Source organism: Rousettus aegyptiacus, unplaced genomic scaffold (assembly GCF_014176215.1).
Source record: "Rousettus aegyptiacus isolate mRouAeg1 unplaced genomic scaffold, mRouAeg1.p scaffold_m13_p_14, whole genome shotgun sequence".
Taxonomy (NCBI): Eukaryota; Metazoa; Chordata; class Mammalia; order Chiroptera; family Pteropodidae; genus Rousettus; species Rousettus aegyptiacus.
The window spans coordinates 55,461,872-55,475,782 of record NW_023416289.1 but is presented as its reverse complement, the minus strand read 5'-3'; the positions used below and the strand labels follow the sequence as shown (position 1 = coordinate 55,475,782).

The 13,911-nt window shown below is 36.1% G+C and overlaps 1 protein-coding gene across 9 annotated transcripts in view; it reads right to left on the bottom strand.

Moving 5' to 3' along the window:
• The window catches only part of CHD2 (chromodomain helicase DNA binding protein 2), a 98,378-nt gene that overhangs the window by 75,211 nt on the left and 9,256 nt on the right, over nt 1-13,911 (bottom strand). For 5 of the 9 annotated variants that reach the window (XM_036232002.1, XM_036231999.1, XM_036232005.1 and 2 more), the window contains one exon: nt 3,791-7,612. In XM_036232002.1, coding sequence (XP_036087895.1) covers nt 3,791-3,891 — 101 coding nt within the window. In that variant the 5' untranslated portion in view covers nt 3,892-7,612. Of the gene's footprint in view, nt 1-3,790; nt 7,613-7,950; nt 11,083-13,911 lie in introns of those variants that run through there. The other 4 variants (XM_036232003.1, XM_036232000.1, XM_036232001.1 and 1 more) reach the window with 4 other exon arrangements.

Here is a 13,911-nt window from a genome sequence, read left to right as displayed (position 1 = left end):
GAAAGGAACAGAAAAATAAGTGCTCAGTCAGCAGATTTGAAACACATGGAGACACATGTAAATTTAAAACATATGATGGGGAACTTCTAAAATTTAACTCAATCCCAGGGATCAGGCTGGGCATAGTATTCTTAGAAGCTCTTCAAGTTCTCATGTTAATAAGAACGAAAAAGTAGATCACAATTGTTTAATAAAAATTCGACCAAGTAAAATTTAAAGATCTAATTGGCTTTACTAAACACTTCGTGACTCGAACAGCACCCCATCTAGCAAGTAGAGAAGAACTTCAAAGAAGTGCACAAAGTGGTAAGCTTTTAAAGGCAGCAGGGGGACAGGAAAAGGAAATTATTAGGAAGGAACCCATTGTTTCAGGCAAGGTCACTCTAAGGAGAACCGGAGGGTTCAATCAGCGGATTGTCTCCTCATGCTGACCAGGAAATTCCAGGGTTGGCTGGTTAAAAAGTCACATTCCTAGGGAAAGTTGAAACTGTAATTAGGTTAGGTATTAGGTCTTGGGTTGCACATAAGTGACTCTGTTTGGGGCTTTTTTTTTTTTTTAAACACAACTGACTCATAACCGACGGGGGGCAAAAAAAATGGAAGCAGAAACTCACACACAAATACTGAGACGATAGCTCCAGCATAATGAACTAGACTGTAGGTATGATGCTAAATTAAATATACACGCTATGGTGCAGAAGGATTACCGAAAGCCAGCCCCAGCCAATTAAACACTGGCTGTACGGTTACTGCTCTTACTTACATCCACACGACACTGCACCGTGGCAGTCACTACATCCACTCCCCGTACAGCTTGAGGAAGTAAGGCAGAGGGTGAACCACGCCGATAATTGCTTGCTACAGAAGGGGCGGGGGTGGGGGAAAGGTGTCTGCTCAGAGTGACTGCCAAGAGCAGGGCTATGACTCACACGAGAGGCTGTTCTAGTCCAGAAAGAATCATATGCTACCTTCAAAAGGCTGGCTTTCTCAGGGGGGGAAAAAAAATCCTGAGATGACTGCAAAAAAAACATCCAGTTTCAATTAACTAAAAGGGATCTGCCTCCTAAAATCATTTTAAGCTCTTAAGCTCTCCTAATTGGCCCAGGCAGACACCTGTGGGAGACCAGGATCCCAACCACAGCCCTCGGGGACCACCTGGCTCTTACAGAGGCACTCGGTGCAGGAGGATAGGAATGCAAGGTGAAGCATGGGGAGTGATATCATGGACAGTTTACATGTATGGAGCACTTTCGGTGTACCGGGATCTTTGTTAAGCACTTTATAAGCATTGCATTATTTATTCTGCATTACCCAATGAAGATTATTACCCACATTTTAAAAACAAGAAAATTTCCAAGTCCAAAAATGAGTGTGCTTCACTGGCCCAAAGCAGGGGGAAATTTTTCAGTACTACAGAACACACTGCGCTGCTACCTATTTATACACACAGCTCTTGCCGGGCACTAAGGGAAGAGTTAAAAACAAAAATGACAAAATAACTCCTTGGAACTGAATCCAACGTACAAAATTAGGCCTATTCTTAGAGTGATGCCTTATCCAGAGTTCTTCTACAACATTCAACCCCTGAAGATCAGTCCTCCAACTGTGGGGACTCTCCGGGAAAGGGAATTTCAATACTTTTTATGAATTACAGTCCAGCTGATGTTACTAAAATAACATAAAGGTGAGCCTTAACCAAACACGTTAACAATAAAATGCTATATTGGAACTGTTTTGAAATGTAGTGCAAATGGCTTCCATTCACCTCGGTTCTCAAATATTTATTTCCCAAAACAATGCCTGCTCCCCCACCCCGACCCCCCACTTCATAAACTGCTCCCAAAGGTCTATAGTATAGTAGTAGCTTTTTTACCTGCCCTAGGGGGAAAAGGTCCGAAAAATATGTAAAACAAAATGTTCCGACACTGTGCTAAACAGATCCTGGCATGTGATGATGGGAGTCAGCTTTTGTTGTCCTGTCTTTACACTAATAACGCTAAAGTTCCAGAGCAAGTAGTAATAGGCAGTTTTGCTGAGGTATAAAATTGACTTCGAAGCTCGGTCAGGCTGAAATGCAAGAGGGAATTACTCAGCTACAATAGAGAGTAACATCTGTATACAATAATTTGTATGCAGAGTAACTTAGGTGATTTAAAAAACACTGCTTCTTTGCTGAAGTAACCCCCCTTTTCAAGAAGGACAACTGAGTTCTAAGATTTTCAGGGAAAAAAGCTAAAAGATCTTAAAAAAAAAAAAAAGTAAAAAGATTTACTAGATGTCCAACAAAGCAGTCACTCAATTTTTATGTCAGGAACAACTGTACTATTACTACATTTTATGGGAGAAATTATCAGTGTTTGGAAATCTCAGGTGGCCTAAGGTGGTAATCTCTCACAATTGTGAGAACACTGTTACACGGTGGGGGCACTAATTCTTAAAATCTGTGAGTTTCAAATACTGTCAGGTAAAATTCAACTAAACTTCGATTCAGCTCTCAAGCTGAAACTTTTACAACTGAAATTCCTTTTATCAAATACTTTGCCCACCTTTCTGTGATGACTGTATCTTTCAACTGGAAACTGCAGATTTTCAGAAAGGAAAAGAGAGAGGATAGATAGCAACCCTACTCCATTCTGCACATGGGAGGAAAACCCAGAGAAGCCTCAATGAAGATCTTCCTAATACTCTCTTGTTCTTTAAAAAGTTAATTGGCTCATACATGAATTGCTGTAATGTGCATTTTAACTCGTGCAGTAATGATATCTATGTTAGGTTAAAACATCTTCAGAATAGTTTAGATCCTAGAACATAATTGCAATGCCTTAAGTCTATCCCACTTTTAGGAATTTAAGGGCATTTAACAAATATGAAAATTTTTAATACAGCTATTTAATCTCAAAATCGGAAAAGCACTTTAAGAAGTTGGAACCACCAGTTAATAATCAAGTTCTACAAGTATTTTCTCTAAAGCTGTTACATGTTATATATAATTTACCTGACCATATAATTAAGAAAATCACAAAATCTTAATAAGCGAGTCTGTAAAACAAACTGAAAACCCAGTTTCACCTAAGGTTTCCAAAAACTATCCAAAGACTCCTTCCAAAAAAAGCAAAAGTATAAATTTATAAAACCAACTATTACAGCGAAATTTATCTTTCATAAACTTCATTCAGAAACGTGTAAGATATGCTCAGGTAAACATCTCTAGGCTCAGAAGGGCTACATCTCTTTTGAAGTAGCATATTTTACTCAATAAAAAAATTCTAAACTACGACCCCAACCACATGCCACTTCACTCCTGTTACTGCTAAAAATTCTCCAATAAGGGGGGGGGACTTCATGATGGGTACATTAGAAAAACGCTAATATAGCCTTTCCTTCGTGCTTGAACTCATTACTTGTGACTGTATAAGGTTATCGTTGGTAAACTATATTTTTAAACCAAAAGTCCTTGCAAGGGTTTCCAAACAAGGTAGACAATAAGCATCACCACAGGACTGAAAACTTCCAGAATGGGGGATCAGAGATGTTTCTCAAGCTTTTGTCAAGTGGTTGTACTAGCGGTTAAGTTCTGGGAGTCAAATTTCTGTAGCGAATACTATCAACACTTTAAAATAATCGTTTTCTGACACTCGTTTGCATAGTTATGGGTGCCTAATGCAGTATTCTATTATTTTTAGTTTAACTTAATAATTACAGTTATTAAACAAGTACAAATTTCTACGCTATTTTCTACTTAACTATCCCGTTATTAATCTTAAAAATAAATCATTTTGCACATACTGACCTGAGTTTTTCTCCATCAAATGCCAATTCAGAAAATGTATGGTACCAAGTAAAAATGCACGGGGACAAGTTCAAATAATCTTCCCTTGGTTTATGAGCCATGTATTAGACAACAGCTCTAACACCTGTTAAGACGTTTCAATTTAAATAAAATTGTTTCCTTGACTAACAGTGAAATGGTTTTGGTCAATGGTAGCAACATTAAAACTAATCTCTTCACACTGAACAGAAAAGAGGGAAAAAGATCCGCTAAGACACAGGGAAGAAAAAATGTAAAAACTGACAGATTTTCTACCTAAATGTTTCCGAAGGTAGAAACTGCTTCTAAAAGAAAACCACTCCCGGGAAAGGTTAAAAGACGACGTGCCAAGGGTGTGGGCGGCTAGAGGGAAAGGCGAAGAGGACTGCCAGGAGAGAAATCGTTCCGGGAAGCTGCCGCCACCGGAAAGCCCCAACTAGATGTCCCCTCCCTTCCCTTCCCCCTCCCCTCCCCGCAGCCGGATGGCTCGACAGGCGAAGAGGAAGCGCCAGGGCTGCGCACGCAGCCCAACGTCACCGCGTTCGCTGTTTCGGCGGCGAGGCGCCTGACGTCACGGGGCGGGGCCTGCCCGAAGGCCTCCGCTGTTGACCTGCTGTTACCAGGCGCGCGTACAGCCAATCAGCGCTCGGCGCCTGCGCCGGCCGGCCTTTGAACTCGGCACGGCAACTTCCTGCTGTTTGGCGAGTACACAGTGCAATGCAGTATGTCTGTCAGCGCTGCGGCACAAAGGAACAGCCATTTTGTGACTGAGCTGGACCTGCACCAAGATGCCAGGGGCTCAGAGAGCTGCTGCCAGGGCTAACGACCAAGCTGCCCTTTATTTTAGCACCAGAGAACTCAAAGAGGGAGGGGGAAGAAAAACAGGTTTTGGTATTTCAGGTTCCAATTCGCTTTATTTTCATCTTCTCAAAACCCCCGATTCGTAAGAATTAACCAGTGTCATAAAATGGCTGCCACTTAAACTGTCTTTTTCAGTCCACAAGCAACTGCATTATACCTCTTCTAAACACCCCCAGGCTTTTTGAATAACTGCTACAAGTCTGATTAAAAAGCAGATGATATTCACAGGACCTCAGGTTATCAAAATAAACCTGCTTCAAAGGCAGATGATTTGCAGACAAATTTAATAAACTTTCAGGTAAGATAAATTGCGAAGGCAGAGAGTACCAGAACACACAGAACTCTGTGTACACACGGTTCCATTCTGATTCCCTTCCATCCTGTTTCCATTCTCTGATATTACTGAAGTTGCCAGCAAATGTAAATTATTTAGATAAGTGCATGATATATATTTCTACACAGGTCCATCACTAAAAGCTTGTTTTAAATATTTAGATTTACAGACACCAAATATTTTCAAAATCTTATTTTTGAAAGTAAACTTACTATTCAAAAATCATGATATACTAAGTATAACATTATACTTAAATATTAACCTCAAAAGAATACAAGAATAACGAACTTACATAATCACTGTGAAATACTGCAATACTTCCAGTAACAGGAAAATATCAGGTTAACCTCAACTTGCACTCAATCCTTTCAGATCCTAAAGTAATTCTCAGACCAAAATTTACTTGACCTGCAAACTCCTCCCTTCCTCTCCTGTGGCTCAGGCTGCAAGTGATTTTTGTAGTACTCCCTAAACACCAGACTTTGTGCCATCCAAACAGGTCCTTAAAGGAGAAATTCTGATGGATTAAGAAACCAAGTACTAGTGAGAAAGTCTCCTTCGTCTTAGCTCACTAAAAATAAAAACGTTAATCAACAATAAAACACAGCTAATATCTTTTAGCTTTACAATGTTAAAAGGAAGTGATGTCATATTTATGTACACGTGTTAAGGTATGCAATTTAGGGTAACAATAATTTCAAACTCCATCTCTTCAAGGAGTCTCTAGGATATTTTTGGACAATCGTCAATTATATAAATCAATATATACTTGATAAAATGCATTTAAAAAGTAAAGTTCAAGCTTCTTGTTAAGCTGTAACCCCACTGCCAGGAGGCAACTGCATGACTTCAAAGCAGTTTTCCAGGTGAGAGTAAATTATTACAAGAAACAACAACACTGCTTGATTTTTTAAATTAGAAAGTAGAGTTTGTTCAATGTTAACCACAAACCTTGCATAAGAAAGCCAAAACCCCTGCTGAGACTATGCAAATCACACACTCAAGGGATTAACAATTTTAGGTACTGAATCTTTAACAATTTGTCAAAGTACATGGGGATTCCTGATTCTTCAGATCGCTAGTACTTCTCGGAATAATCAGTTTAGGATTATAAGTTTTCCATCCTAAATCTAACCCAGGCATTTCAGTTCAAAAGAAAAGCAGTCCAACTCTGTGACAACTCAATTTGCAAAATAATGTGGAAAGGTATTTTTGAAAGGGTCAAATATTTTAAATCTAATCAAACGAAATTCAACATCTGTAATAAACCACATTAAAAACTTTCATATTCACTAACCTAATAGTAAGTTATATTTAGGAAAAATTTTATAAAAACAAATGTGGGAAGAAAAATGATACAATCATCACATCCTTATTAACTGTATGATTTTAAATTTATAACATGACAATTTATAAGAACACATCAAGAAATGCATTCATATGTACTTTCAAAAATTAACATACAGATCATACAATAAAACATCACAAGCTTTATTACTTAGTCACTAATAAGGTACTCCAACAAACGTGAAACAAATCATGATCTGAACAGAGCATTTGTAAGCAAGCTTCAGGAGATAAAAGCATTCCAGGAGACACTGTCGAAATAAATCAATAAATTTAAAGCAGCTACAACTAAAGTGCCATGATAAGACATACTACACATCTACTAACCAGAAAGCATTGTCTGAATATAAGTATACAAATGTAAACCTTATAATATTTAAAATGTAAAATATACAATTGTCATCACGGTAACAAACACAAAACAAGTGTATTAAGTAAGAGTACTCCACGATTTCTGGGATCGCAGGTTTAATTTCATAAATGCAGGAACTGTAACCATCGAAGTAAAGGTTTTGATAAATCATATCAAAATTTCCTAAAATGTCAAGAGTATCAAAAGAAATACAGAATCAAATAAAAATATAAACTGAGAGGCATCAGTCAAAGGGTCCTTTTTGCAGTTTCATTTTAAAATGTACATTTTTTCATTCATATAACTTTCTCAAATGTCTATTTACTATAATTTACTACCACAAGGCTCCTCTATGGCCTTCAGTTACAAGTTTGGGTATCCTAGATTCTTCAAAGAAAAAATTTGCCTTGTATGTAAAATGGTGCAATGCAGCAATGGCTAAACCGACAAGGTCATTTTTCTACAGCACAAAAACCTAAAAACTGAAATGTATTGACAGAAAAACTGTAGTTTACAAAAAAGTCCCCCTTGAATAAAGGTACCTTATCTTTAGACTGCTGTAAGAGGCCTTAAGTCAACTCAACTTTCATAAATTGCTACCAAAAAATTAGGGTGTGGCATATTAGCAATCTCAAGGTCACGCTTTAAAAAACGAATCCGAATTAGTAAAATACTTAAAATAACACAGACAGCTAACCCAGTCTGTCAAGGTAAACAATGTAAGCTGAGGTTTCCCCCAAAAAAAAGAAAAAAAGGAAGAAAGTTGATAGCTCATACCTCGATGCATTGCTGTGTGGCGAACTGTCCTCCTCTTGGCTTTTGTCCTTATTTCTCATCATCTTTTAATTCTTAAATATTAAGGGGGAGGGGGAATCTGTGTTTGCTTTGAAGTCCTGTGCCCAGGTATTTACTGTCAAAAGTTGAAAGAAAGGTAAGGTCCCAGCTTCTATCGATGGTTTTTATTATCAGGAACAAAGTCCTGACCATGTAACGATATTGTTATAATACAACAGCGGTAAGCACCAAAACACAAAATATTTCTATTTTTTCCTTTAGGAAAAAAAAAAAGGATAAACCGAACAGTGGAATCACTATCAATAAGGAAAGTTTCTCAAAGTAACACACTGGGTACAAATAACAATCTCTGTATCTTATTGCGTCATCCAGGAATTTCTCATATTTACAGAAAATAAAGCAAACTTTTAACATATAAATCTTTAAAATTACCACTAATGACTATGAACTTACCTGATCCATGTAGTAGGTCCAAAGCAAGAGTCCTAGCTAGTAGTGGAAAAATATCAGATCCCAGATAATTAAAAATAAAAACGAAATTCTCCGTTAAAAAACGAAAAATAAATAAAAGAATCCTCAAATATGTTAACTGGTCAAAAAAAGAAAGCGACAATTAATACTAAAACGGGTACGGAAGAAAAAAACCTCATTAGGAGAGCGCACAAAAATGGAGGTGCGCCATGGCTTCTAAGCTGGAAAAAACAACGACCTGGGCTCTCAGTACGGCTGCTTCTTTCCAACAAGGCACGAAAAGAAAGCTCCTAAAAGCTGCTTTTCTCCCTAAAAAAGGTTCGAATCGACCCCAGCAAGTCACTAAGAGAGGCAGGGGGCTCCGGGGGCCCCCTGAGGCTGCCCGAAAGTTAGGGAAAGTTGCGTAAAGTGAGGCGAAGGCAGGGAGCAGAGCGCGCTCTCTCTAAGGCACAGCCGCCATCTAGAGCCTCCTTCCCAGCTCTGAGAGCTCTGCCTTTGATTGACACTCTCTACATTTACCCCACAACTCAGGTGATGTACCATAGACCCACCCCTTCATCTCCACCAAAAAAAAAAAAAAGAAAAAAAAAAGATCCTCCATCCCAGGGAGCCTAAGGACCCCCACCCCCACACCTCCCTGCCCCTCCAGACCACCCCATCAGGGGGAGGGGGGAGGGTTTCTTAACCCCCTCTGGCTCAAGCACCCTTTTTAAGCCAGAGAGAAATGTAATTTGTTCCTTTTGTCTAAAGATCTGCTAAATATTTCAGTCTTTGAGCTAAAATAACTTCCTCTCTGGACAGGAAGTGGTGTTTTATCAAGCCATTTTGAAAAAGGATAATTCTTAGATAATTTTAAGCTCATCTTAATTACTAATCTTTTAAAAAATTAACCCCCCACATGGGTAAAATGGCTTCTAAATAAAAGCAAAATCTTAATTTCATAAATTAAATTCAAGTTTTGCCTTCTTTATGAAGCCTAAAAATTACATAAAGACAGTTTTAGGGGGAATTTTCCATCCCAACTGGAAGAAAGGGGTACAACTCAAGAGCGCCTCCCTAGTGTTCAGTTGCATTAGAGCAAAAAATTAATGCAACTAATTTTTATTCGATAACCTCGATTTTTCTTTGTATTTTCCCAAAATTCTTTAACCCATTACATAACCTTGCAAACTTTACCCCCCTACCCATCCAAAAGAACTCTCATAGCCAGAATATATTTACTTCCCACACTGATTAGGCAAAACAAAGTTCCTAAATTCAAGAACATGGTACCACCAGTCACCTTTAAATAACAAACCCAAGAAACTCCACCTCCAAAACCAACACAACACATGTCCCAACCTTTCCCTTGTATTTTAAATCCAGTCCTAGGCACGTACCCATTTCAACAATGGTTAAGGTAATAACAATTGCTCATATCTGACAGCAAGTTATCAAAGTAACATCTCAGGGCAAATTCTCCTAAAAATCAAAACCATAGGACGATGGAAACAAAATCATTACTAATGCCAAAAACAAATTATTCAACGCTTTTTCTCTCAGCCAAGCACCCAAAAAAACATTCACATCCAAAAAAATCAAACTTTCCTTACTCAACATGATGTCAGAACAATGTCCTTTCCTCAGGATATCCAGTAGATTTATACCCAACAAAAGCAACAAGCTGAATTTAGGTAATGTAAAATCCATAATCGAACCCTAGTTTCAATTCCATACTTTCTACAAAAGGTAGTTCTGTACACCAAGATCGAAACCCAAAATTCCACTTCTGATTTACACAGATCAACCGCCTCAAATCAATGAGAACACATACTGTCCAGGTTTTGATGATGAATGGGTGTGCTACAGTATTTGACATTAATTGCAAACACACACAAAACAAATCAAGATGAATATTTCTTGCTCTCTGTATAATGCAGAAATATTATTAATTCATTTGGTCTAGCAAATTAAAGTATACCACACACCTTTATAACAGTTACCGAATTGGTATTTGATGATTATCAAAAATTAAAATGGCAGTATTCACCAGAAAATCAAATATAAGTAATCTATGACATGGTATGATTCATTTATTCTAAATTCCTAAATGCACATAAGAAAAATAAAAAATATGTATGGTACCAAGTAAAAATGCATGGGACGTTTCATATTTACATAATGTATATATAGACATTATTGCCACCAAAATTCTAAGTCCTTTTATGAATACCCTAAGGACACTTCCCTAATAAATCTAATACTTCTTCCCTTAATATTAACTAATAAAAGACAGTAAGAGGCATCAGTTTAAATGTTCAGATGAATATTCTATTGCAAAACATTTTATTTATAATATTAACATCTAGGGAAATGTGACCTTTTATACTTCATCACTTATCCTGACTTTTGAGGGAAAAGGCATTTTGTGTTAAAAGTTCATTAAAATTGCATGGCAAATTAAAGATTCTATTATTACCCATTGATTAAGTTATTTTGCAATATGTTTTAAGAAAGCACAAAACAGCATTTCAACCAAATGATGATCTCTTAAAGCAGAAATAAATTTCAACAACTTTAAAAAGAAAAATCTTAATCAACCAAGTACAATATTTTCCAACACACTATTTCCATGTACCAGCTTTATTCAGTACACTTTACTGCCGGGCAAAAGTAAAGGTCAAGGTGTTATTTAGGGTGATAACTGAACATTTAATGAAACTCCAGCTCAAAAAAATAAACCCAAACTGAGAAATTTTAAAGTGTCAGAAATTTTATTAAAGTTAACATTCCACAAGGTCATACTCATACAAAATCAGACTGAAAAAAGAATTCCAAGCATACAAACTATCATCTCTGTTAATGTACCATCTTTCTTCTCCAAATGTCAAAAATGGACTTGTTTTAATGATACAAAAAGTCTTTAGAAAGTCAAATCCACTGTCCATTTGTGTTGGGTAAGAAACCTATTGTCTTCATTCATTTCATGAAATCCATGTTAAAAGAACCCTGTCTTGGTTGTATATTATCACAGCACTCTTGTATTAATCCATTTTCCTCTATTCCCCAAAGTGGACTGCCATCTTGATTTCTCAGTGGGAGGGTCCATTTGAGACTCTTCAAGCTGACTGGGTGCTTGATGAAAACATTAAAAGAAAAAATGCTGTTGGAATACCAATAATCTTATTCCTTCAAACACAGAACATCCACCCACCTTGAAGATACTCTTACCATACACAGTTTTAATTTTGTAACAGCTTTAAATTAAGAAACTGTCTAAAGTTGTATGCACTGCACACACTTCTCAATGAGAGAATCAAAGACTGTACAGGAGTAACAAAGTTCTACAGTCAGATATATATGTAACCATAAAAAAGTGGCAGTAAAGAGATCAATTTTTACCAGTTAAATGTAATACTGTAAATTGTTATACTATCTATGTGAGAAATAAAAATAAAAATTCAAATTAAAAAATCCTGGAAAGCTAAATTACAGCAACACTATGGATTTTAAATCTCAATGCAGAAAACTTTCCAAGCTTCTTCAAATAAAGACTACTTATGTAAAAGAATCTTAAAGGATTTAAAAAAAGAAAACCAAAGCAGTGGATCATAGCATAGTTTTCCAGTCCAATAGATGTTCATTAATTTTGCTTAGATAACATAAATGCAAAATACAGATGCCACCATCTTTAGTTCCATATCTGAGAATGCAGGCACTATGTAGCCACTACAAAAAAATGTTTTTAATGCAAAAGAGCCTGGCTTATTTGATATTTGCCATAAAACGCTATCAGATTTCAAATACAAATAAGATACTCCACTGCCAAAAAGATGTTCCTCATGGAAGAACAAATCAATTACTTAAATAATCTGAATCAAAGAGATAAGTGGCATACCAGAGATTTTACCATTAAATAAAAGATCCTGATTTGTCAAGATCGACATAATTACAAAAGTAAGTTTTAGCCCTAGTCTCCTCTATAATTTTGTAGCTCTCAAACAAAAGTAGAGTTAGTAAGGGTAACTGACTAGGAGATTATCAAATATAAGGGCATTTTTGTTCATTAATCCTACAATTAGGATTTGTTGCCTATACAATTAAAAAAATCTACTTAATAAACTATTCGATTAACCAAGAGATACTACCATTCATTAAAAAAAAAACTACTTAAAATGAGTGTCACAACATTAGCAATAAACACAAAACATGTTCCCCTCTTGATATATTTTGCAGATTTCTCTCCAGCCTAAAAGTAACTCGTTCATTTCCCACATCAATAAAATGTCTTCAATTTGAATTGTTCGTTCTTTAAAATTAAAGGACATGTACTTCTATATAGGACTACAAAAATAACATCATTCCTCTTGCAAAAGTTAATTATAAACCAATCTCTCCCCAATCTCTGTTCTGATGTAAAATCAAGCTCTAAATGAAATTGGGGATATAAAATACTATTATGATGAACAATGACACTAATGCAGTGGTTTTAAGTAACAACTTTGTCAATAGCTATAGATGCAATTTATTTAATTTAGTTCATGAAATAAATCAGTGCTCTACATTCTGCAACAGGACAAGAAAAAGAATTTATCAAGGACTTTATATTAAATCCCTTTCAAAACCAATTATTTTTTTTTTAAAAAAAAGCTAATGGCATTAAAATCACCCCAAAATACTAGCATATTGGTCATGCTATCAAATATAGTCATATATTTAAGATGGGTGAAAAAAAAAGGAATGAAGAAAAAGAATGCTACAAGAGAAAAGTAGACAATTCTTTAACATTAAAAAACCATGAATAATCTGTACTCCAGTAAAGCCCATCAAAAGCCAAAAATGAGAGTCTTGTTAACAAGCAGAAATGCTAAGTAAGACAAGCATCAAAGACCTAAAAGAATAGTGAGGGATTTAAGAGTAACTCATTTATTCTCACCTAATTCCAAACTCTTACAAAACCTGAAGTTGCTAATAAGCAAAGTTATGTTAAAAAATTAAAAAGAAAGCAGGCACGAGTTCTGGGAGCCTAGAAATATTGATAACAAAATCCACAGCTTTTCATCTGTGTAAAAGAAATAATAGCAGTACCTACCTCATGTGGCAGTAGTGAAACAAATGAGTTACATGTTACATTTACATGTTAGTATTATTATTCATATTACCTGGCATATAGAAGACCTCAATAAATGTTAGCTATTACTCTGATATGCCACAATAACTAAAGTACTCGGGGGCCTACAAAGTAACCTTACTAAATCAAAATAATTCATACTCCAACTGTAATGATATCTATAAAGAATCCATAGAACCATGGAATCAATTATTTGAAGACAAAACACTTCCTGCTTTAAAAAGAATTTAACCTTACACTACAGACATAAGAAATGATGGTTTGATCTAGAATTCCATTATCAAATAGACCCAGATCTTTCCTGCACTTCACATAAGCTAAACTAAGCTTCAGGCTCATACTATGAAAAGTTAGGATACTTTTACTATTATGATGCTCACTAGTTTATACTTTTAAGGAAAATTGCTTGTTCTAAGATTAACAAGTCCCACAAGCAAGGGAGAGGCTACTATGGTAAGAAGGTAGGAAGTTACTACTGCCTCTTAAAATTCCCAAATATTGTACATCCAGAAATTAAGAATGTAACATTGAGTAAGGTCTTCTCTTTAAATTCTCAGTTATTTTATTCGAAAACACTGGGACATTGTATATTAAAACGAATTGTTAGTTGAAATGCAAGCAAGTGATTCACTACTGGATTAGGTTTAAGAGGTGCTCCCCCTAAAAGAAGCAATCTCTTTACCACTACTTCCCAGCAAACACCTAATTCTAATAGCAACGAAATGCGGGGGACAGGAAGAAATACATGGAAAAAGTGATTAATGATTCTTTTAATTTTAAAGTTCGATTAATTTTAAAATTAGGTGGCTCCAATAATGCTAATTATTAAATCA